The sequence below is a fragment of the Cetorhinus maximus genome, chromosome 13, assembly GCF_964194155.1.
Source record: "Cetorhinus maximus chromosome 13, sCetMax3.hap1.1, whole genome shotgun sequence".
NCBI lineage: Eukaryota > Metazoa > Chordata > Chondrichthyes > Lamniformes > Cetorhinidae > Cetorhinus > Cetorhinus maximus.
This window is the reverse complement of record NC_135891.1, coordinates 25729109-25751920: the sequence shown is the minus strand read 5'-3', so window position 1 is coordinate 25751920 and position 22812 is coordinate 25729109. Positions and strand designations below refer to the sequence as shown.

Sequence of the window (22812 nt, the reverse complement as noted above, 5' to 3'; positions counted from 1 at the left end):
ATTTTTGCAACTTGTCCATTTCTTTGTCCATAACAAACTTAAACTGTACCATGTTGTGGTCGCTATCACTAAAATGCTCGCCCACCACCACCTCAGCCACCTGTCTGGCTTCATTCCCCAGAATTAGGTCCAACAATGCACCGTCCCTTGTTGGACCCTCTACATATTGACCTAAAAAGTTCTCCTGTACACATTTCAAGAAATCCACTCCATCCAAGCCCTTAACACTATGTCTATCCCAATTAATGTTGGGAAAGTTGAAATCACCTAATATAATTACCCTGTTGTTATTGTTTTTACACACCTCCACAAATTGTGCACATATTTGCTCCTCAATTTCCCACTGATTATCTGGGGGTCTATAATAAACACCTAATAATGTGGTTGCCCCTTTTTTATTTCTAAGCTCTACCCACAAAGCTTCATTCGATGCCCCCTCCAAGATATCATCTCTATTCAAGTGATGTTTTATTTGTGTGAGAGCTTGAAGAAATCCTGGCAGGCCATTCAACGCAATCCAATGTCAATATGTGCATTTCCAGCAGTCAGAGTCAATTTTCCTTCTCCAGCTTGCGGATGTTAAGGACAATTATAATGGTCCTACCATTACCCCAGCTGAAGTTTGGTCCTGGTGCAAAACTAAAAGTCCTGATTTTTATTTATTATGAATGGCCTCTAACTACTTTAACTTTTTGCAGATGTTTCATTGTAACATTTACTACAATTTTACAATCTTAAAAATAAATGCAGATATTCATTAATTTTCAGAGTTTTCCCTTTTTTGGTGTTGTTCCTGCCATTCTTAATGAATCTGGAGAAGAACTGGAAGGAGTGGGGGAAGGTTATTTGGTATGAAACATTGTTGTCTTTTTTTGATACTTAAAAAAATGTGGTATTGCATTAGACGTTAGAAACTGCATTGAAGTTACTTCATAAATACGAAAGCTTTCTAATTATGGAGTGATGGCTTGCCTATTAATACCCTACTTTCAAGTTGATGCACATTGGGACTCCAATAAGTTGGAAGTCAGTTTGGCAGTTTAATTCCCAAGTGTACTGAAGCCAAGCAAAGTGAGACTGTCTCTATTAAGCAATGTCACATCACTTGGGGTTCACACTAGTTATAAGTTATCTCCCTCTGGGAGATGGTTATTGGACTGTCTTACAACTATTTAGTTACAAAAAATTCTATTAGGACAGACATCATGCACCTGCCCTCTCTTACCTAATATTAAAGATTGGCTTGTCAGCAGAAGTCTGTATATGCTAGCAGCCTTATGCTGAAGTTCTTTGTCATTGGGTAGAACATGATGCACAGCCAAAGGTATAATCCAGATCAGCTGCAAGTTGCATTCTATGGGTACCAATCTGAGATCAGTAATATAATGATACACTTATCTACATTGATGCATTGGTTTTAATTTTCCAAAACTCCCTAGATTCGGGTAAGGTCCCGCTGGATTGGAAGATAGCAAATGTAACTCCATTATTCAAAACAAGAGGGAGACAGAAAACGGGAAACTACAGGCCAGTTAGCTTAACATCTGTCGTAGTGAAAATGTTAGAAGCTATTATTAAAGAAGTTATAGCAGGGCATTTAGATGAGCTCAAGGTCATCAGGCAGAGTCAACATGGTTTTGTGAAAGGGAAATCGTGTTTAACCAACTTATTGGAGTTCTTTGAGGAAGTAAGATGTGCTGTGGATAAAGGGAAACCGGTGGATTTACTGTACTTACATTTCCAGAAGGCATTTGATAAAGTGCCACATCAGAGGTTATTGCAGAAAATAAAAGCTCATGGTGTAGGGTGTGACATATTGGCATGGATAGAAGATTGCTTCCTGTTAGCCAGCCAGAGAGTAGGAATAAATACAAAACAAAAATAAAAATATCTGGAAAAACTCAGCAGGTCTGGCAGCATTTGCGGAGACGAACACAGTTAACGTTTCGAGTCCGTATGACTCTTCAACAGAACTAAGGAAAAATAGAAAAAAGGTGAAATATAAGCAGGTTTAAGTGGTTGGTGGCTTGGGGGGGGGGGGGGTGTGTGTGTGTGTGACAGGTAGAGCTGGATAGAGGGCCAGTGATAGGTGGAGATAGCCAAAAGATGTCATAGACAAAAGGACAAAGAGGTGTTGAAGGTGGTGATATTATCTAAGGAATGTGCTAATTAAGGGTAGAAAGCAGGACAATCAAGGTACAGATAGCCCTAGTGGCGGTGGGGTGGGGTGGGATGAAGGGAAGGGATCGAAATAGGCTAAAAGGTAGAGATAAAACAATGGATGGAAATACATTTAAAAATAATGGAAATGGGTGGGAAAAGAAAAATCTATATAAATTATTGGGGGGAAAAAAGGGGGATCGGAAAAGGGGTGGGGATGGAGGAGAGAGTTCATGATCTAAAATTGTTGAACTCAATATTCAGTCTGGAAGGCTGTAAAGTGCCTAGTCGGAAGATGAGGTACTGTTCCTCCAGTTTGTGTTGAGCTTCACTAGAACAATGCAGCAGGCCATGGACGGACATGTGGGCACGAGAGCAGGGTGGACTGTTGAAATGGCAAGCGACAGGGAGGTCTGGGTCATGCTTGCGGATAGACCGAAGGTGTTCCATAAAGCGGTCACCCAGTCTGCGTTTGGTCTCTCCAATGTAGAGGAAACCGCATTGGGAGCAGCGAATGCAGTAGACTAAATTGAGGGAAGTGCAAGTGAAATGCTGCTTCACTTGAAAGGAGTGTTTGGGCCCTTGGACAGTGAGGAGAGGGGAAGTAAAGGGGCAGGTGTTGAACCTTCTGCGGTTGCATGGGAAGGTGCTGTGGGAGGGGGTTGAGGTGTAGGGGGTGATGGAGGGGTTGACCAGGGTATCCCGGAGGGAACAATCCCTGTGGAATGACGCCGGGGGGGGTGAAGAGAAGATGTGTTTGGTGGTGGCATCATGCTGGAGTTGGTGGAAATGGCGGAGGATGATCCTTTGAATGCGGAGGCTGGTGGAGTGATAAGTGAGGACAAGGGGGACCCTATCATGGTTCTGGGAGGGAGAGGAAAATGTGAGGGCGGATGCGCGGGAGATGGGCCGGACAGGGCTGAGGGGCCTGTCAACTACCGTGGGTGGAAAACCTCGGTTAAGGAAGAAGGAAGACATGTCAGAGGAACTGTTTTTGAAAGTGGCATCATCAGAACAGATGCGACGGAACTGAGAGAATGGGATGGAGTCCTTACAGGAAGCGGGGTGTGAGGAGCTGTAGTCGAGGTAGCTGTGGGAGTTGGTAGGCTTGTAATGAATGTTGGTGGACAGTCTATCACCAGAAATTAAGACAGAGAGGTCAAGGAAGGGAACTGTCAGAGATGGACCATGTGAAAATGATGGAGGGGTGGAAATTGGAAGCAAAATTAATAAATTTTTCCAGGTCCAAATGAGAGCATGAAGCAGTACCGAAGCAATCATTGATGTACTGGAGAAAGAGTTGTGGGAGGGGGCCGGAGTAGGACTGGAACAAGGAATGTTCCACATACCCCATAAAGAGACAGGCATAACTGGGGCCCATGCGCGTACCCATAGCCACACCTTTTATTTGGAGGAAGTGAGAGGAGTTTAAGGAGAAATGGTTCAGTGTGAGAACAAGTTCAGCCAGACGGAGGAGAGTAGTGGTGGATGGGGATTGTTCGGGCCTCTGTTCGAGGAAGAAGCGGAGAGCCATCAGACCATCCCGGTGGGGGATGGAGGTGTAGAGGGATTGGACGTCCATGGTGCAGAGGAGGTGGTTGGGGCCAAGGAACTGGAAATTGTTGATATGATGTAGGGTGTCAGAGGAATCACGGATGTAGGTGGGAAGGGACTGGACAAGGGGAGAGAGAATGGAGTCAAGATAGCAAGAAATGAGTTTGGTGGGGCAGGAACAGGCTGACATGATCGGTCTGCCGGGACAGTCCTGTTTGTGGATTTTGGGTAGGAGGTAGAAGCGGGCGTCCAAGGTTGGGTGATTGAGGTTGGAAGCTTTGGAAGGAAGATCTCCAGAGGAGATGAGGTCAGTAACAGTCCTGGAAACAATGGCTTGATGTTCAGTGGTGGGGTCATGGTCCAGGGGGAGGTAGGAGGAAGTGTCTGCGAGTTGACGCTCAGCCTCTGCGAGGTAGAGGTCAGTGCGTCAGACAACAATAGCACCACCTTTGTCAGCAGGTTTGATGACAATGTCAGGGTTGGACCTGAGAGAACGGAGTTCAGCAAGTTCAGAGAGAGACAGATTAGAGTGGGTGAGAGGAGCAGAGAAATTGAGACGACTAATGTCACGCCGACAGTTCTCAATGAAAAGATCAAAGAGAAGGTAAGAATCCAGAGGGAGGGTCCAGTTGGAGGGAGAATATTGGAGGCGGGTAAAAGGATCCGTTGAATGGGGAGAGGACTCTTGCTCAAAGAAGTGAGCACGGAGACGAAGGCGGCGGAAGAAGAGTTCAGCATCATGCCGAGCCCGAAATTCATTGAGATGAGGGCGCAAGGGTATGAAACTAAGTCCTTTGCTGAACACTGAACGTTCAGCATCAGAGAGGGGAATAAATAGGTCTTTTTCAGGTTGGCAAGATGTAACAAGTGGTGTGCCACGGGGATCAGTGCTGGGACCTCAACTGTTTACAATTTATGTAAATGACTTGGATGAAGGAATGGTTGCCAAATTTGCTGATGACTCAAAGATAGGTAGGAAAGTAAGTTGTGAAGAGGACATAAGGAGGCTACAAAAAGATATAGATAGGTTAAGTGAGTGGGCAAAGGTCTGACAAATGGAGTATAATGTGGGAAAATGTGAAATTGTCCATTTTGGCAGGAAGAATAAAAGAGAAGCATATTATCTCAATGGTGAGAGATTGCAGAACTCTGAGATTCAGAGGGATCTGGGTGTCCCAGTGCATGAATCACAAAAGGCTAGTATGAAAGTACAGCAAGTAATAAGGAAAGCTAATAGAATGTTATCATTTATTGTGAGGGGAATTGAATACAAAAGTAGGGAGGTTATGCTTCAGTTGTACAGGGCACTGGTGAGACCATATTTGGGGTACTGTGTGCAATATTGGTCTCCTTATTTAAGGAAGGATGTAAATGTGTTGGAAGCAGTTCAGAGAAGGTTTGCCAGACTAATACGAGGAAGGGGCGGGTTGTCTTATGTGGAAAGGTTGGACAGACTAGGCTTGTATCCGCTGGAGTTTAGAAGAGTCAGAGGTGAAACATACAAGATCCTGGGGGTTCTTGACAGGGTGGCTGTGGAGAGGATGTTTCCTCTTGTGGTAAAATCTAGAACTAGGGTTCACTGTTTAAAAATAAGGGGTCGTACATTTAAGACAGAGATGAGGTGAAATTCTTTCACTCAGAGGGTTGAGTGTCTTTGGAACTGTCTTCTTTAAATATATAAAAAGGAAGAGAGAGGCCAAAGTGACCATAGGCCCTTTAGAGAATGAGGCTGGGGAAATAATAATGAGGAACCAGGAAATGGCAGAGGAGTTGAATAAATACTTTGTTCGTCTTCACAGTAGAAGATACTAATAGCATTCCAAAAATGCTAACTAATCCAAGGGGCAAAAGGAGGGGAGGAAATAAATAGAGTATCACTGGAGAAAAAGTACTAGGCAAACTAATGGGGCTAAAGGCTGATAAGTCCCCTGGACCTGATTGGTTGCATCCTAGGATATTAAAGGAAGTAGCTACAGAGAAAGTGGATGCACTGGTAGTAATCTTCCAAGAATCCTTTGATTCTGGAAAAGTCCCAGAGGATTGGAGAACAGCCAATGTAACAACCTTATTCAAAATGGGAGGGAGACAAAAAACTGGTAACTATAGGCCAGTTAGCTTAACATCTGTCACTGGGAAAATGTTGGAGTCTATTATAAAGGATGTACATGCGTAGCTAGTTTGCGGCTTTATTGGATCAATGAAATTTATTCCACAAGTGTACTGCTGCACTTTAAAAATGGTATAAAACATCGAATACAAATTACATAAATGGCAGTGCAGCAGAGACTTCAAATTCAGTTTAAGTTGGCCAAAAGTAGAACTGGTTTTAGAAAAAATATTTGGGTTTATTTAACTTTTTTTGGCCTTATGTATGTGCATAATACTGAAGGAACTTTGACTCAATAGTAGTACTTTTGCCTCTGAGTCAGAAGGTTGCAGGTTAAATCACCACTCCATAGACTTGGAAACATGGCTGAGCGTGTGCTGCACTATTGGGAGTACTTTCTTTTGGATGATATGTTCAACCTCTCAAGTGGACATAAGTGATTGTACAACACTACTTGAAGAGCAGGGAAGTTTTCTCAGTATCCTGGTCAACGTCTATCTCTCAATCAATATAAGTAAAACAGATTACCTAATTATTCATTTATCTAATTTGTGTGTGCACGCATCGCTATATTGCATTAGCAACAACACCTCATAAGTCTCATTGGTTGTGAGATGCTTAGGGATGACCTGACATTGTGTGTGGAGTGTTACATAAGCTGTGGTTTGTTCTATTTTTCTTCACTAAGAAGGTCCAAAGCTCAATTCTTTATTTGTGTTCTTAATTGATATCAACCAGGGCAATAGCTGGAGATCTGCGATTAGCCCAGTTCCCCAAGCTAGAAGGGAGAAAAACCTGGTCACTGCTGCTATCAAGTGACACCTCAGGAGAGAGGGGTGAAGTTGGAGAAAGGATAAATAATTTTATGACAATTTTTAGTGAGAAGGTGTTTCTCCTTCACCTGCTAAACCTGCATTGTAAATCTGAAGGAGGTGTTTAACCTAACTCCTGATTGAAGCAGTGTTAAACTGCATGGCAGATAAACTTAATGCAATTTTCTAAACCTACCAGAAATGCAGGCATTGCTGCCTTCACTATCCAACAATTTAACATTTAAAATGTAACTGTTGGGAGAAGAGTTCTGCATAGGGAAATATAATGGCACATGCACTAAGTTATTTTCCTGAGTAGCAAAGTTAGCTTTCTTCAGTGTCAGCATTAGACACTCTGAGGTGAAGTGCAGCTGGACACAGCAGAAACCAGGAACTGCTGGGCTGAACCAGAATGGCAACAACTGGGAGAGCAGGTGCGGGCGGGCGCGCAGCCGATTGCCACCCGCGATCGGCTGCGCACAGCCATTTTATGTGGGCGGGCCGATTAAGGCTTGCCCAGCATGACGCACACCTGGAAGCGCTGAGCGCTCCCTGTGCGGGCAGGGGGAGGAGGGAGAGTCGGGGTCAAAGTCTAGGATAATTTCAAGTTGGATTTCAAAGAGTTATGGCAGCCTGTGAAAGAAAAAGTAATAGATGCAAAATCTGTCATTGAGGCTTTGATTATGTCCAGTTGATGTTGAAACTTTGCTTCCCATTATTTCCATTAGGAGGCATCCATATCACATACATACGTTTTGGAACATTTGCCTGCCAGCAAATTTCCTTCATTTTGCCTTGCGTTTCCTGATTTATAATCCAGCACTCAGTTCATTTCTACATTATCTAATTGGTGGCCACAAGTTCCAGGCATCGCCTGAGCCTGAAGAAAACCGCATGTGATTCAATCCTCCACTTTTATTTCAAGTATAACGTAGAACCATGTAGAACATGGATCACACTTACAGATCTTGCCATTGACATCAGAGAGAGTCATTCCCTAAAGGAACAATGGGGGAAAAATTGAATGGCAGATACTGTGAGCTGATTGCACATAGCTGCTGGTCGCCAACTGGAGCAACCAACTGGATTAGCAGCGTACACGCTCAATGTGGTCAGAGGTGTGTGGGTTGGACAGAAAAGCAGCAAGATCCTAAAAGGGAGAAATGTAACCTTTAAATGGAAACACCAGTGCAATTTGCAGCCAGTCTTTGAAATTGGTCAGGCCTCCATTCCTCTTCTGGCAATATCTGTTGCACTTATACTTCAGTACATTTCGCTCTCTCTACCACTCCTCTAACATGCAGCCTGTCTGAACAATATAATGAGTGCAGCTTATTTCTGTTACTGAGAGCGGTCTTTTACAAAACCTTCTTGTCATCATTATAATAACTGCACAACGTAACTTAAATTTAACAGAATTAAGTATTAGTTTTCATAAAGATTATTTCATATACTGCAGCTATGACTGAACCTTCAACTATGCAGATTAATTCCGTTGTGTAGTTTGACCCATACATTCTTAGTGTGATTAACTTATCTATGCGTGGCTCGTATTTTTTATGCCAAAGTGTATTACTTCATTTCAACTACCCTTATTCTTTAAACCTCTTTATGTACAGGTATTCAAGAAGCCTTGGCCATCCATAATGCGTACAATTTATGGCAACCATCAGCGGTTTGAAACCACCTATTTTAAGAAGTTTCCTGGATATTTCGTCACAGGAGATGGTGAGTTGCTTAAACCAGATTTGTAATGAATATTTAAAGAGTGTATTTTTTTTAAAATGCTATTTTTAGGGACAAGTGTAAGTTATTTCCAAGTCCCCAATCATATTTAGTAGAGGTCTTGTGGCACAGTGGGGTAGCCTCCCTCTGAGCCAGAATCTCTTAGTTCAAGTCCCACCCCAGGACTTGATGGCCATGGAAATTGCGTTCATAACATGGCCAAACAGGTTGAGTATCAATTTGTATATCGTTCCAATACGCCTATGGCAGGTGATAAGAGCGGGAGAGGCTCCTGGTCAGCTGTGTTCGATGTGGAGTGGCGCCACTCAAGCTATGGCCACTAGTGACAGGCTGGCGACCTGTTCCAGGAAGAACTAGCTACGGAAACAGATGTAAGCATGTGCTTCATCTGCATCTCTAGGTGTGGGAAGAGAATCAAGAAGAATCATAGTTAGTACACAGCTTAAGATACTTTGGTAAAAATTCCATCTATGCAGTGCAAACTCTGCAAAGTCTGTGATTTAAGGCATGCCATTAGACGAGAAACTTGGCTCTTCAGACATGGATTTCCTATGTAATGCCTTTTGAACTGCAGGATATGTTAAGTTGATATCTCAATGCATCTTTCTCATTGTGATTTGGAATTGTTTTCCACACAATCCATTGCGAAATGGCATTTATGTGCTCCACTTCACTGCATCAGTGTCCATTTTGGCAATTAATCTTTGTACTGTGCGTGTGTATATATATATATATATATATATATATATGTTAGAATTCCTATATAGGGTTGAATCTTGCGCTTGTTGAGCGTATGTGATTGGCGAGTCTGGAAGTGGATGCGCTTCAGGCCAAGATTGGGCCCTGACCACGATTTCACGCTGACTGGCCAATTAACTGGCAGCCAACGTGAAATGTGTACTGAGAAAGCCTCAGCACTGCCGGGGGAGGGGGGGTGCGGGTGCCGAGAGAAGTGAGGGTGCGGGCGGGTGCCTCCTGAAGGATAACAGCTGCTGTAGAGCTGCCTTGGGGAGCTGCTGTACTGTAAAAATGAAATAAGGTCAATAAGCTGCTGCAAACTGTGTCAATACTGAAAATTCAAGCACCTGACAGCAGACTACATAACACCTCATCCCTCAATTTTCACCTTTTATTTCATTTAACCCCTGACATTTTATCCAGCCCTGGATGGAGTTTGTAATGAAAATGTGAAGGCCGCCTGGCTGTTTGGCCTGCCCGCCAACCGTAAAAGTGGACGGCCCACATAACATCGCTGACAATTGGTTCCTTAATCGGCTTGCTTGTCCGTGTAGTTGTTGGCGGGTGCGCTTCCGACTGCCGCACGTGCCCGCTGATTGTATTGGTGCACGTGAGCGCGATAACGTCGGGACGCGTGCCTGGGTCATGCGATTCTGGGTTGGGCATGTGCCCGCACGTTCAACGTAAAATTGTGGCCATAATGCTTTGAGTACATTGAAGTAAATTCAGGTGCCAATGTGAACTTTGCAAAGGAAAATTTATTTATTTGCAAAACACCTTTTCTAGCATTGAAGAATACCATGCAGGTAGCGGGCCCATTGTGCCACCTGCCCTGGAAACAAATTTCTCCCCCTACGTCTAATACCAAAACAATTTGGGTTTATAAATAGTCTAAAATTATTCAAAATACCCATCTTCAAATTCTCCATTTCTCTGATTCTGACCTCTTCAATATTTCTTACTCCCTTCACCATAACTGGCAGCTATGCTTTCCGACATTACAACAGTGCCTTAACTTCAAACGTTCTTCTTTGGAACACTTATTTTCAGTTACAACTTCATAACTTTATTTCATTTAATTCAATTTTGTTGCAGCTTCTAAATTTTTACTTCGTTTCAATTTATTTACATTTTGCAGTTTTAGTATGGGAAAGTAATGACTTTGTTCCAATAAGCAGTTGTCAAATGTGATTGGTGCATACTAACCACTGACAATATTGAGTGTTTATTAGCACAGACAAATAAGGCAGTCACACAAAATTATACATCTTTGTGAACGTGTAACATATCAACTGTACCACAAACAAATCCTTAATAATTGTACTCATTTTTATCAATTCAAATGTTTACACACCATTTCATACCATTGCTGAAACACTATTGTTCCCCAAAGACCATTGAGAGTTGCATCAGACTCTAGTAGGTTACTGATTTGCTTGCACACATGGGATCTCAGTGAGTGCCAGTAAATGCAATTTGGAAAGCTAATTTATGCAAAGATATCTAATGCTCGATGTCAGATACATAGGAATCACTTTAAGTTTGAAATGCTCATTTTTGTCTTAAAATAAATTTCAAGGAAATTATATTTAATTAGAAACAATTGTCACATGTTCTGAACAGCAATATATGTGTAACTAGGATTATAGATTAAATAAATTCATTAGAAAAGCTTCTTAAAGTGGCTTTGGTGTTTTGGCCAAGGGGGTCAGTCTTAATTGAGTGATGGCACTCCTGCCTCTAAGTTAGAAGGTCAGGGGTTCAAGACCCATTCTGCACATAATCCAGGCTGACACTTCAGTGCAGTACTGAGGGAGTGCTGTGATATGAGGTTCCATCTTTTAGGTGAAACTTAAAACAGAGACCCCACCTGTCCTTAGGTGGATGTAAAAGTTTCCACGGCACAATTCAAAGAAGACACCCGAGGGGAGTTCCCCTGGTGTCCTAGCCAACAATTAACCTTCAACTAGCATAACTAAGAAAACAAGTAACTGGCTATTTAATTCATTGCTGTTTGTGAGATCCATCTGTGTGAAAATTAGCTGCCTTGTTTCCCTACAATTTAATAGTGACAATATTTCAAAAGTACTCATGGTCTCTGAAGCACTTTGGCACCTTGAGGGTCATGACGTGCCATTTGGAGGCATGCTCTTTCTTTCTTTACATACAAACATATGAACAAGGAGCAGCATAGGCCAGTCGACCCCTCGAGCCTGTTCGCCATTCAAAAAGATCATGGCCAATCTGAATGTAACCTCAACACCACGTTCCTGCCTACCCCCGAAAACCTTTATAAATGTTCAAAGGCTCTCCTTCGACCACCTTTTGAGGAAGAGGGTTACAAAGACTCACAACCCTCAAAGAAAAAAATTCTCCTCATCTCTGTCTTAAATGAGCGACCCCTTATTTTTAAACAGTGACCCCTAGTTTTAGGTTCTCGCACAAGAGGAAACATCCTCACCACATCCACCCTGTCAAGATTCCTCAGGATCTTAAAGGTTTCAATTAAGTCGCCTCTTGCTCTTCTAAATTCCAGTGATACAAGCCTAACCTGTCTAACCTTTCCTAATAAGCCAACCGGCCCATTCCTGGTGTTAGTCTAGTAAACCTTCTCTGAACTGCTTCCAATGCATTTACATCTTTCTTTAAATAAGGAGACCAGTACTGTACACAGTACTCCAGATATGGGCTCACCAGTGCCCTGTACAACTGGAGCATAACCTCCGTACTTTTGTAATCAATTCCCCTCACAATAAATTATAATATTCTATTAGCTTTCCTAATGACCTGCTGTACCTGCATTCTAACCTTTTGTGATTCATGCACCAGGACACCCAGATCCCTCTGAATCTGAGTTCTGTCATCTCTCACCATTTAGATAATAAGCTTTTTTATTCATCCTGCCAAAATGAATGATTTCACATTTGCCCACATTATATTCCATTTGCCAGATCTTTGTCCACTCACTTAACCTGTCACTTTGACTGTCATGTCACTTTGTCGCCTCCTTATGTCCTCTTCACAATTTACTTTCCTACCTATCTTTGTGTCATCAGCAAATTTAGGAACCATTCCTTCTATCCCTTCATCCAAGTCATTTATGTAAATTGTAAAAAGTTGTGGGCTCAGCACTGATCCCTGTGGCACACTGCTCGTTCCATCCTGCCAACCAGAAAAAGACCCATTCATGCCAACTCTCTGCTTCTTGTTAGCTAGTCAATCTTCTATCCATGCCAATATATTACCCTCTACACTATGAGCTTTTATTTTTTGCAATAACCTTTGGTGTGGCACTTTATCAAATTCCTTCTGGAAATCTAAGTGCAGTACATCCACCAGTTCTCCTTTACCCACAGCACATGTGGCTCCTTCAAAGAACTCCAATAAATTGGTTAAACATGATTTCCCTTGCACAAAACCATGTTGACTTTGCCTGATTGCCTTGAACTCTTCTAAGTGTCCTGCTATAAAATTTTTAATAATAGCCTCTACCATTTTCCCTATGACAGATGTTAAGCTAACTGGCTTGTAGTTTCCTGCTTTCTGAGTCCCTCCCTTTTTGAATAATAGAGTTATATTTGCTATCTTCAAATCTAATGGAACCTGCCCCAAATCTAGGGAATTTTGGAAAATTAAAACCAATGCATCAAATATCTCACTAGCCACTGCTTTCAAGACTTTAGGGTGAAGTCCATCCAGACCTGGGGATTTGTCAACCCATAACCCCAACAATTTGCTTAATACCACTTTCCTAATGATTGCAATTTTGCCGAGTTCTTCCCTCTTTTCCATTTCCTGATTTACATCTATTTCTGGGATGTTACTTGTGTCCTCTATAGTGAGGACCGAAGCAAAATACCTGTTTAATTCATCCGCCATCTCCCTACTTTCCATTATCAATTCCCCAGATGCACTTTCTACAGGACCGACACTCACTTTGTTAACTCTTTTCTTATTTAAATATCTATAGAAACTCTTACTATCCGTCTTTATATTACCAGCTAGCTTTCTCTCATACTCTAATTTTTCCCTCCTTATTAATCTTCTTGTCACTCTTTGCTGTTCTTTATATTCTTTTTACTCTTCTGACCTGTCACCGTCTTTGTATAATTATATGCTTTTTCTTTAAGTTTGATACTGTCTTTAACTTTTTTAGTTAGCCACGGATGGTGGGCCCTCCTCTTGGAATTTTTCTTTCTCATTGGAATGTATCTATTCTGTGTATTCTGAAATATCCCTTTAAATGTCTGTCACTGAATCTCTACTGACCTATCCCTTAACCTCATTTGCCAGTTCACATTAACTAGCTCTGCTTTCATGCCCTCATAATTGCTCTTATTTAAGTTTAAAATACTAGTCTTGGAGGCACTCGTTTCTTCCTCAAAATGAATGTAAAATTCAATAACATTATGATCGTTGCTACCTAGGGGTGCCTTCACTATGAGGTTATCAGTTAATCCTATCTCGTTGCTCAATACTAGGTCTAGTATAGCCTGCTATCCGGTTGGTTCCAAAACATGCTGTTCCAAGCAGCTGTCCGGAAAACATTCTATATGTTCCTCATCTATGCAACCTTTGTCCATCTGATTTTTCCATAGGTAGATTAAAATCCTCCATGATTATTGCTGTACCTTTCTGGCAAGCTCCCATTATCTCTTCTTTTATACTCTGTCCTACCATGTAGTTACACTTAGGGGGCCTATACACCACTCCCAGAAGTGACTTCTTGCCTTTATCATTGCTCATCTCAACCCAAACCACTTCTACATCCTGGTTTCCTGAACTTAGGTCATCCCTCTCTAATGTACTAATACCATCATTAATTAACAGAGCCATTCCTCCACCTTTTCCTAACTTCCTTTCCTACCTAAATGTCACATAGCCTTCAATATTCAGGTCCCAATCTATGTCATCCTGCAGCCATGTCTCTGTAATGGCTATCAGATCACACTTATTTATTTATATTTGCATTATCAGTTCATCTGACTGTAAATCAAACAGTTCCTGAATGTTTGTACACTTTACTAATTCATGATTTTTAAAAAAAGTCAGATTAGTTAGCAATATTTTGGTGCTATCTGTATTCTGCTTCACATTTTTGCTGAACACCTATAAATTGAATTTAAACACAACTTGAGTTTAAAGTTACTGAATCTTGGTTGCCAGGCTGCAGGAGAGATAAAGATGGTTATTACTGGATCACTGGAAGGATTGATGACATGCTGAATGTATCTGGTAAGATTTCTAGTTCATATTATTTGTGTTATAAATCAAAATACTCTTGGATGTTTTTCAAACAAGGTTAGAATGGATACAAAGAAGTAACCACTTCTTATGAATTCTAAACCTGGAGCGCAATTCAAATGTGAAGGACTGAGCCAACTCTTAAGTGAAGTTAAGTCGAGTGAAACTGTTGCTCTAGAGAAGGGTTTCTGAACCTTCTTGCTTCGGATGCCTCCCTCCTCCCATCTTATAAAAAAAATCCTTGGACCCCTTGCAACATAAGTATTTTTTTCTGCATAAAAGTTAGTTTTACATTTTAAAAATGTTATTTTTATTGTATCTATTTAATGTACAACTTGGATGATTGGATTAAGGCAGACCTACCTCATCTGCAATTATCATGATCTTGCGGAAAGGCCCTAGGACTATATTTTGTTAGCACTAAATCAATTTAGGCAGACTTGTAAGCGGTGGTCCCATAGAATTCAATGGATGGGTTGCAGAGCAATTCTGGTATATGTGATTGGGAAATTTCTGAGCTTGCAGCGGGATGAGAAACTGTTCCAAGGAATTTACTCCAGGTTTCATGAAAAAGTTATAATTACACATCCTACAAAGAGCCACATGTTTCTAAATCTATGCGGAACATAACCTTTATCAAACGCTGGTTCAGTCTCAGCTGGAGTATTGTGTCCAATTTTGGACACCACACTTTAGGAAGGATGTGAAGGCATGTGAAGGATTTATGAGAATGATTCCAGGGTTGAGGGACTTCAGTTACATGGATAGGTTAGAGAAGCTGGGGCTGTTCTTGGAGAAGGGAAGGTTAAGAGGAGACTTGCTAGCGGTATTCAAAATCATGAGGGGTGGGACAGAATAGGTAGGGAGAAATTGCTCCCATTGGCAGAAGGGTTGAGAACCAGAGGGCACCAGTGTAAGGTGAATGGCAGAAAAATCAAAGTGACAGCAGAGAAAACATCCTCCCTCACGCCTTCTCCTCCTTCCCAGAAACATGATAGAGTCCCCCTTGTCCTCACTTATCACCCCACCAGCCTCCGCATTCAAAGAATCATCCTCCGCCATTTCCGCCAACTGCAGCATGATGCCACCACCAAACACATCTTCCCTTCACCCCCCCCCTGACGGCATTCCGTAGGGATCGTTCCCTCCAGGACACCCTGGTCTACTCCTCCATCACCCCCTACTCCTCAACCCCCACCTATGGCACCTCCCCATGCCCACGCAGAAGATGCAACACCTGCCCCTTCACTTCCTCTATCCTCACCGTCCAAGGGCCAAACACTCCTTTCAAGTGAAGCAGCATTTCACTTGCATTTCCCCTAACTTAGTCTACTGCATTCGTTGCTCCCAATGCGGTCTCCTCTACATTGGAGAGACCAAACGCAAACTGGGCGACCGTTTTGCAGAACACCTGCGGTCTGTCCGCAAGAAAGACCCAAACCTCCCTGTCGCTTGCCATTTCAACACTCCACCCTGTTCTCTTGCCCACATGTCTGTCCTTGGCTTGCTGCATTGTTCCAGTGAAGCCCAACGCAAACTGGAGGAACAGCACCTCATCTTCCGACTAGGCACTTTACAGCCTTCCGGACTGAATATTGAATTCAACAGCTTTAGATCTTAAACTCCCCCTCCCCTCATCCCCACCCCGTTTCTCCCCCCCCTTTTTTTTTCAATAATTTATATAGATTCTTCTTTCCCCACCTATTTCCATTATTTTTAAATCTAAAACTAAAACCTTGTTAGTCTTTTCCACCCCACCCCCAATAGAGCTGTACTTTGAGTATCCTGTCTTCCATTCTTAATTAGCACTTTTCTTAGACAAATATCACCACCTTCAACACCTCTTTGATCCTTTTGTCTGTGACATCTTTTGATTATCTGCTCCTATCACTGCTTGCTTATCTCCACAATCACCACACCCTCAACTTCTCTCTCCCCGCCCCCCCGCCTTAAACCAGCTTATATTTCACCCCTCTCCTAACTATGCTTCAGTTCTGCCGAAGGGCCGTGAAGGCTCGAAACGTTAACTGATTTCTTCTCCACCGATGCTGCCAGACCTGCTGAGTTTTTCCAGGTAATTCTGTTTTTGTTTTTGATTCTTAGCAGCAATTGTTTAGGACATGGAATGCACCATCAGAGAGTCTGGTGAAGGCAGATTCAATCGTGACTTTCAAAAGAAAAGAGGATAGTTATCGGAAGAGAGGAAATTTGCAAGGCTACGGGAAAAAGGTGGGGAAGTGGCATTAGCCGAGTTGCTCTTGCAGAGAAATTGGAGGGACAGGATTGGCTGAACGGCCTCCTTTTGTGCTGTAATCATCCTATGATTCTATAAGCAGAGATGTCTACATTTTTAATGAACACATGGCATCATTTTTTAATCTAAGGAAAAGGTATCAAAATTCCCAAAGGGACTTGTTAATTTTTAATCACTGGAAACTTTGCGACCGACAGTCGAATGGGACCATGTAGGAATTCCAGACACAGTATAAAAGAAGATGGCAGCCAGCTTTACAGCAGCAGAATAAACATGGTCTCCATAGAAACCACAATGAAATATTTCTGTATTTATTCTGTTTGCTTTCTATTAGTTATTACATTGAAATTCAGTCTTTAAAAATATCAGAAGCCCAAAGTGATACACTTTGCATACAATATGTAGCCCAATGTTAAAGTCAGCATGTCAATGGTCCCTTTTGCCCTGCATACCGCCTTCCCCCCCACAATTAGATTCATTCTTACATATGCCATTAGACACTTTACACACAGATTAATTCATCTTTTGTTTTTTGCTGTTGTGTGATTCAGGCTCTGTAGCAGTTCCTGTGTGTTCGATTCTCAGCTGCAGTCAGTATCTGGGTTTATGTTGTCATATGTGATGTGGAAGGGCTGCACCAGCTTCATGCCCACCTCTGTCAGGATGAGAAATCCTCGTGCATATCTGTGTTGTGGCTGCATTGCAGACAACCCGGGCTCAGACTGCGCGAGCTAGTATGAGTTATACCTCAAGGTGCTCCGGGCTTCTGATCAACTCTGTGCTCCTTGTCCTCAATCCTTATTGGTTGTACTGAGCTGTTCTCCCAGAAGGCATCACCCCAGTCAGTGATGAGAGATGGTGATGGGTCAGTGTCAGCTAGAATCATATTTTTGGTGGACCCCATGAAGACTTCTCATGGACTCCAAGGGGGCTTTGAATCTTTGGTTGAGAACCCCTGCTCTAGAGAGTCTCACTTAGGTTGGTTTTGTTATTAGCTAAGGCTAGATGTCCAATTCAGAAAGCTACTCTAACTGTCATGCCAGTGCAAAGCCAAACTGCATTGCACTGACTACAGTTGTGAATGTGCCATAACATACTTTAGAGATAATGATTGCAATTTCAGCACATTCAGCCCATTGTGCCTGTGTTTCTCAAGGGCAATTAGGAATAGGCAATAAATGCTAGCCTTGTTAGTAATGCTCACATCCCATTAACAAATATTAAAAAAAACACATCTCCTGGTAATTTCCTCAGGATTTCTCCTGATTGGCTGTCATAGTGTGAATCCTGTTTTTGTGACATTTTGGAGTTTTTTGCCAATCTTCACAGAACTCATGGTGGTAGGTCAGGAGAATCCTCCACAGAAATTCCTGCTGATCGTATCAGTAATGTAGAAAAGCTACAGATATGATACATTGAATTACTGAAGGATGGACCAGTGGAATGCCTGAAAACTTGAATGCTGACCTAGGCCAGTAATTTCCTCAGAGCGCCTCTTGCTCCAATGCAGTAACGTCGCTAGAAGTGTGGTGGAAACTCCATTTACCTGATCTATTTCATTATTCAGAACCAACTCTAACACTGCTTAAGTTCTCATAGGCCTACTAATGTAGTGCTTGAGGAAGGAGTCCTGTACACGTTGTAGGAATTCCATTCCCTTTTCTCCATTTGCTATAGATGACGGCATATAAATTGACCCAGCATATAAGATAACCCCATTTTGTGGGTGCAAAATCATGTTTTTGCATATACTTGGCATATAAGTTGACCCCCTCCCCAACTCCACCATTTCAGCCACGAGATGTTATGTAGTCAGCCTCAGTTTTTCACTGCACAAATGGATGTTTTACTTACCAGTACCTTATAACTGGATGCAAAGGATACGGGCTGTGTTGCAAAGATGCACGAGAGGCATGCCCACACAGAGCAGACCCCCATGTGAAAAAGACAAAGATAGCAACTGCCCTCCCCACCAGTGATTTGTTTTTATACTCCTTTGTATAAGTCAACATTTGAAGCCTTGAAAATTCCCTCCAAAAGTTGGGGTCAACTTATATGCTGAAATCTATGGTACTTGCTCCTTGTTCAATCATTAAGTAGATAATTCGTCTGAACTATAATTTGGTCATCTCATCTCTCAATTCTGACAAGATTTCCTCCTCCATTTCCTTCCCTATTATTAACACTCAAGACTACATTGAATAGAGTGGGTGAGGGTCTATAATACACATCTTCTAGCGTAAAAGTCTTTTTGGAGTTGGAATGATATTCACTCTATGTCTATACTCCTTTCACATCTACATAAATCACTCAACAGCCACGCATTCCCTCTTGTACCAATGTTGGCGCTTTATCACCTCTTTATCTTTTCTATCCCTCTTAAATATATTATATCCTTGTATGTTTATTTTTCACTTCTCACTAATGTTGTTAGTCCTGGATTTTCTTATTATGTGATTAGATCCCTATTTTATTTCCCACAATCTGCCAATTGCAAAACATAGATTGTAATCTGTGTTTTGCTTTTCTATTTCTCATGGATTTTTTCCTAATCTCCTACCCTACCTGTACTTCATATTTCCCTATTTATAACTGGTCGTCCATTTGATTTTATTCCTCTGCTCCATACCCCAATTCTAAATTGTTTTCTGCATGAATATTATTCAATTCTATTTTCTCAGCCCCTGCTCCTCCCTGTCTTAGTTTAAATACTTAGTCACTTTTTTATTTAACTGTGCTATGCTATATTAGTAATCATCCATCATAGATTCACACTTATAGGAAAATGTTTTGTGGATGTTCGAATGTGTATGCAAAATATGAATTATTATCGTATTGCATTGTAACACTATCTCAGGGAAGAAAATATTATTTGTTTACAGGGCATCTTTTGAGTACAGCTGAAGTGGAGTCTGCATTAATAGAGCATGCTGCTGTAGCTGAAGCTGCTGTTGTTAGTCACCCCCACCCCATAAAAGGAGAATGCCTCTACTGCTTTGTCACTCTGAGGGATGGACATGAATTTACTGAAACACTGATCTGTGAACTAAAAGATCAAGGTAATAGTTTCTAGAGTACTGCAGATTTGGACTCAACAGTTAATTTAAAAAATGATGGTAAAGTATCTTGAATACATTTGACAAATGTTTATCAAAGATAAGTTATTGCTTCACCATGTTTTTAGTAACAGTTTTTTTTAAAAAAAAGCAGTTTTCTTTAATTTCCTTGTCCCCTCCCCTCCCCCACCCCCACCCCATAGAAATTCTTCAAAGTGTATGGCCGGCTTGTCCAATGTGCGGCCAGGGGGCCATATGCCCCAATGTGGCCCTCGGAGGCAGTTTTCAAAATGCCGGTAAGTGGAATGGAATATTCTGAAAGAAACTGCTCCTCCAATCACAGGCTGTTCCTTTCCCACGTTTGCTCCTGATAGGCTCATGAGATAGTAAGTAGTGTGAGAGATTGTGACTGTGTGGGAGAGAGTGAGCGCGGGGGAGGGAGAGAGGTAGAGAGCGAGCGAGCGCGGGCGAGGGAGAGAGTGAGTGAACGAGCGCGCGCGGGGGAGGGAGCCGGCGAGCGAGCGCGCGTGGGGGAGGGGGCAAGCGGCTGAAAGACAGCAGCCTTCCAACAGCTATGCTGAAACCATTGGGATAGCATTGGTAGGAGTATTAGGATAGGCAAAGGCATATGGAAGACAGGCGCCAAGGGAATATACAACGGTGATTGGTTGACCTTTATATGCAATATAGTATGATTTTACTTTATAAGTGAATTCACATATAAATTTGGTTTGGAATTTTTATTTTGTGGTGATTTGTATTGTTGCATTGTGGTCCAACAGCACTGTGATCGTCACTGTGATGGGGAGGCGGTGGCATAGTGGTATTGTCACTGGACTAGTACTCCAGAGACCCAGGGTAATCCTCTGGGCACCCGGGTTCAAATCCTACCACGGCAGATGATGAAAATGATGGCCATGAAACCATTGTTGATTGTTGTAAAAACCCATCTGGTTCACTAATGCTCTTTAGGGAAGGAGATCTGCCGTTCTTACCCGGTCTGGCCTACATGTGACACAAGACCCAGAGCAATGTGGTTGACTCTTAAAAATGCCCTCTGTACGAGAACATTTAGGGATGGGCCATAAATGCTGGCCTAGCCAGCGACGCCCACATCCCATGAACGAATTTTTAAAAAAAGTAACAGGCAAGGTGTGGGAGTGTTGGTGAATGGGGAATTGGCATATTGATTAGCAATATCAGCCTTGGATAAGTTCCAGGTAGAAAAGGTTTGTCAAGTTTGGCTCCTTCCTCTTGTTTCTCTTTCTCCTCATGCCCCTGCTGCTCAGCTACTCGCTGTCTAGTTGGTGGCCAGAGCTGTCACCTCTTGATGATGCAGTTGTACAGCACGTAGCAGACCACCATAAATCTGGGCAACAGCTCTGCTGAGTATTGCAAGGCTCCTCCAAAGTGGTTCAAACAGCAAAAGCATTATTTCAGCATGCCAGTGGTCTGCTCTGTCACATTTTGTGTGGCAGCATGGCTTTCATTGTATTCATGCTAGGCACGTATGTGTGGGTTTTGCACCAGAGCCATCAGCCATGTTTATCAGCAGGTAGCCCTTGTCACCCAGGAGCCACCCTTTGGTTTGCTATGGTGGCTTAAATGCAGTGGACTGCCACAAAACAAAGACATCCTGACTGCACGATTCAGTGCCTCTAGTCACACACTAGATGAATATTGAGGGAATTCCTTTCATTTCCAGTATTGGGCAGAGTTGATATCTGGTGCCTGCCAAGTGATGTGCATGCAGCCAATGGTGACCTTCACCATGGGGGAGCCTGCAATCCTATTAAAGTTACATGCTCGATCCGCCTGCTCATCTCTGGATAGAGGGAATGATACGTAGTTAGCTCTCATTGAATAGAGCCTCTGTTGCCACCCATATGCAACAGTGGATGGCAAACTGCAAGATGTTGCTAACATCTCCAGATCCAGGCACACACAAGTTTATCAACATCGTCACCTTTACAGTCACTGACAATGCAGCCCTCCCCCTGCTCTGAAGTTGCAATTGTGGCTGGAAAAAGTACAAATAAGGAATTTGGTGGAAGATAAATCCCACAGTGTCATCTTTCATTATTTAGTTGCCAGTGTTTTCAAATATACCTCTTCATTCAGTCATTGGCTTATTCAAAGAACCCGAAGTACAGTAATTTTACCACATTGCCAAACTGCATGAAAATGTTTGTTTGCAGGACCATTCTGGTGCATGTCAAAATGTAGATGAACCGAAAAGATAAAATAATAGCTGGGGAATACATTTAAATGAATGATGGAACAATGATAGGGTGACTAACCCATCAACTGAAACTTATATTGGCAGCCAGAGGCTGGTTAGCAGAGTTGTGTCGTATGATCCTAAGGTCTTGCACTTATGGAACCTTGCAATTTTAAACAGGTAGTAATTTCACTGCTCTAAGTAGTGCAGGGTCAGGGCATTTGAGAATGGTGTGGGTGGCCACATCTATTTTACCTGCATGCATCATGCTTGAATTTAGGAGAAGAGGAAGCTGCATATGTAAACTTAAATCTAAGTGGGCTCTGTTCAGCAATCTTGCCCCATCGGTGAAATTTCTAAAGTTGGAAAGTAACCATCAGTACTCTATAGTGTAGAACAGTACAGTTCCTCAGTTATTAATATAGAGTTGGCTTCACACTGGCTGCAGCTGTAATACAGCATTAATGGTAAATGTTCACCTTCCTTTAATGTCAGTGGGGTTTCATCCGTTTTTTAATTTGCAAGTATTGGCAGATTCGCAAACAGCCACAGTCCAAAAAAGGCCTATCAGTTGCCTGAAGGAAAGCACTAACATTGCAGAAAGGCAGAAAAATGCAAACCTCTGACTTTGTGAACCCCTGAAATCCTCTTGTAAACTCCAGAACTCCAGTTTTAAATTCTATATTCAAAGTTCTCAGTAACAATAATGAATTTAAGCAGCATTATACCGCACATTAAGAATCAGAAGTGCAGATGAAGAGTATAATTAATATATTTTTTAACTGATGCCACAGATTCTGTTTTGTTCCAAGTAACTCAAGCATATTAAGTAATTCATAATTCCAAACGATTGTCATCTTCCTATAGGTTTGCCCAAATATGTGCATTGAGCTGTGTGGAATTAGCAGTCTGATATATTT

The 22812-nt window shown here is 42.2% G+C and overlaps 1 protein-coding gene across 3 annotated transcripts in view; it reads left to right on the top strand.

The window, feature by feature from the left end:
* Positions 1 to 22812, top strand: part of acss2 (acyl-CoA synthetase short chain family member 2) — an 86354-nt gene that overhangs the window by 61282 nt on the left and 2260 nt on the right. For 2 of the 3 annotated variants that reach the window (XM_078555128.1, XM_078555127.1), the window contains 4 exons: positions 769 to 849; positions 8253 to 8361; positions 14284 to 14352; positions 19498 to 19674. In XM_078555128.1, the coding sequence (XP_078411254.1) occupies positions 769 to 849; positions 8253 to 8361; positions 14284 to 14352; positions 19498 to 19674 (436 nt within the window). The remainder of the gene's footprint in view (positions 1 to 768; positions 850 to 8252; positions 8362 to 14283; positions 14353 to 19497; positions 19675 to 22812) is intronic. The other variant, XM_078555129.1, reaches the window with a different exon arrangement.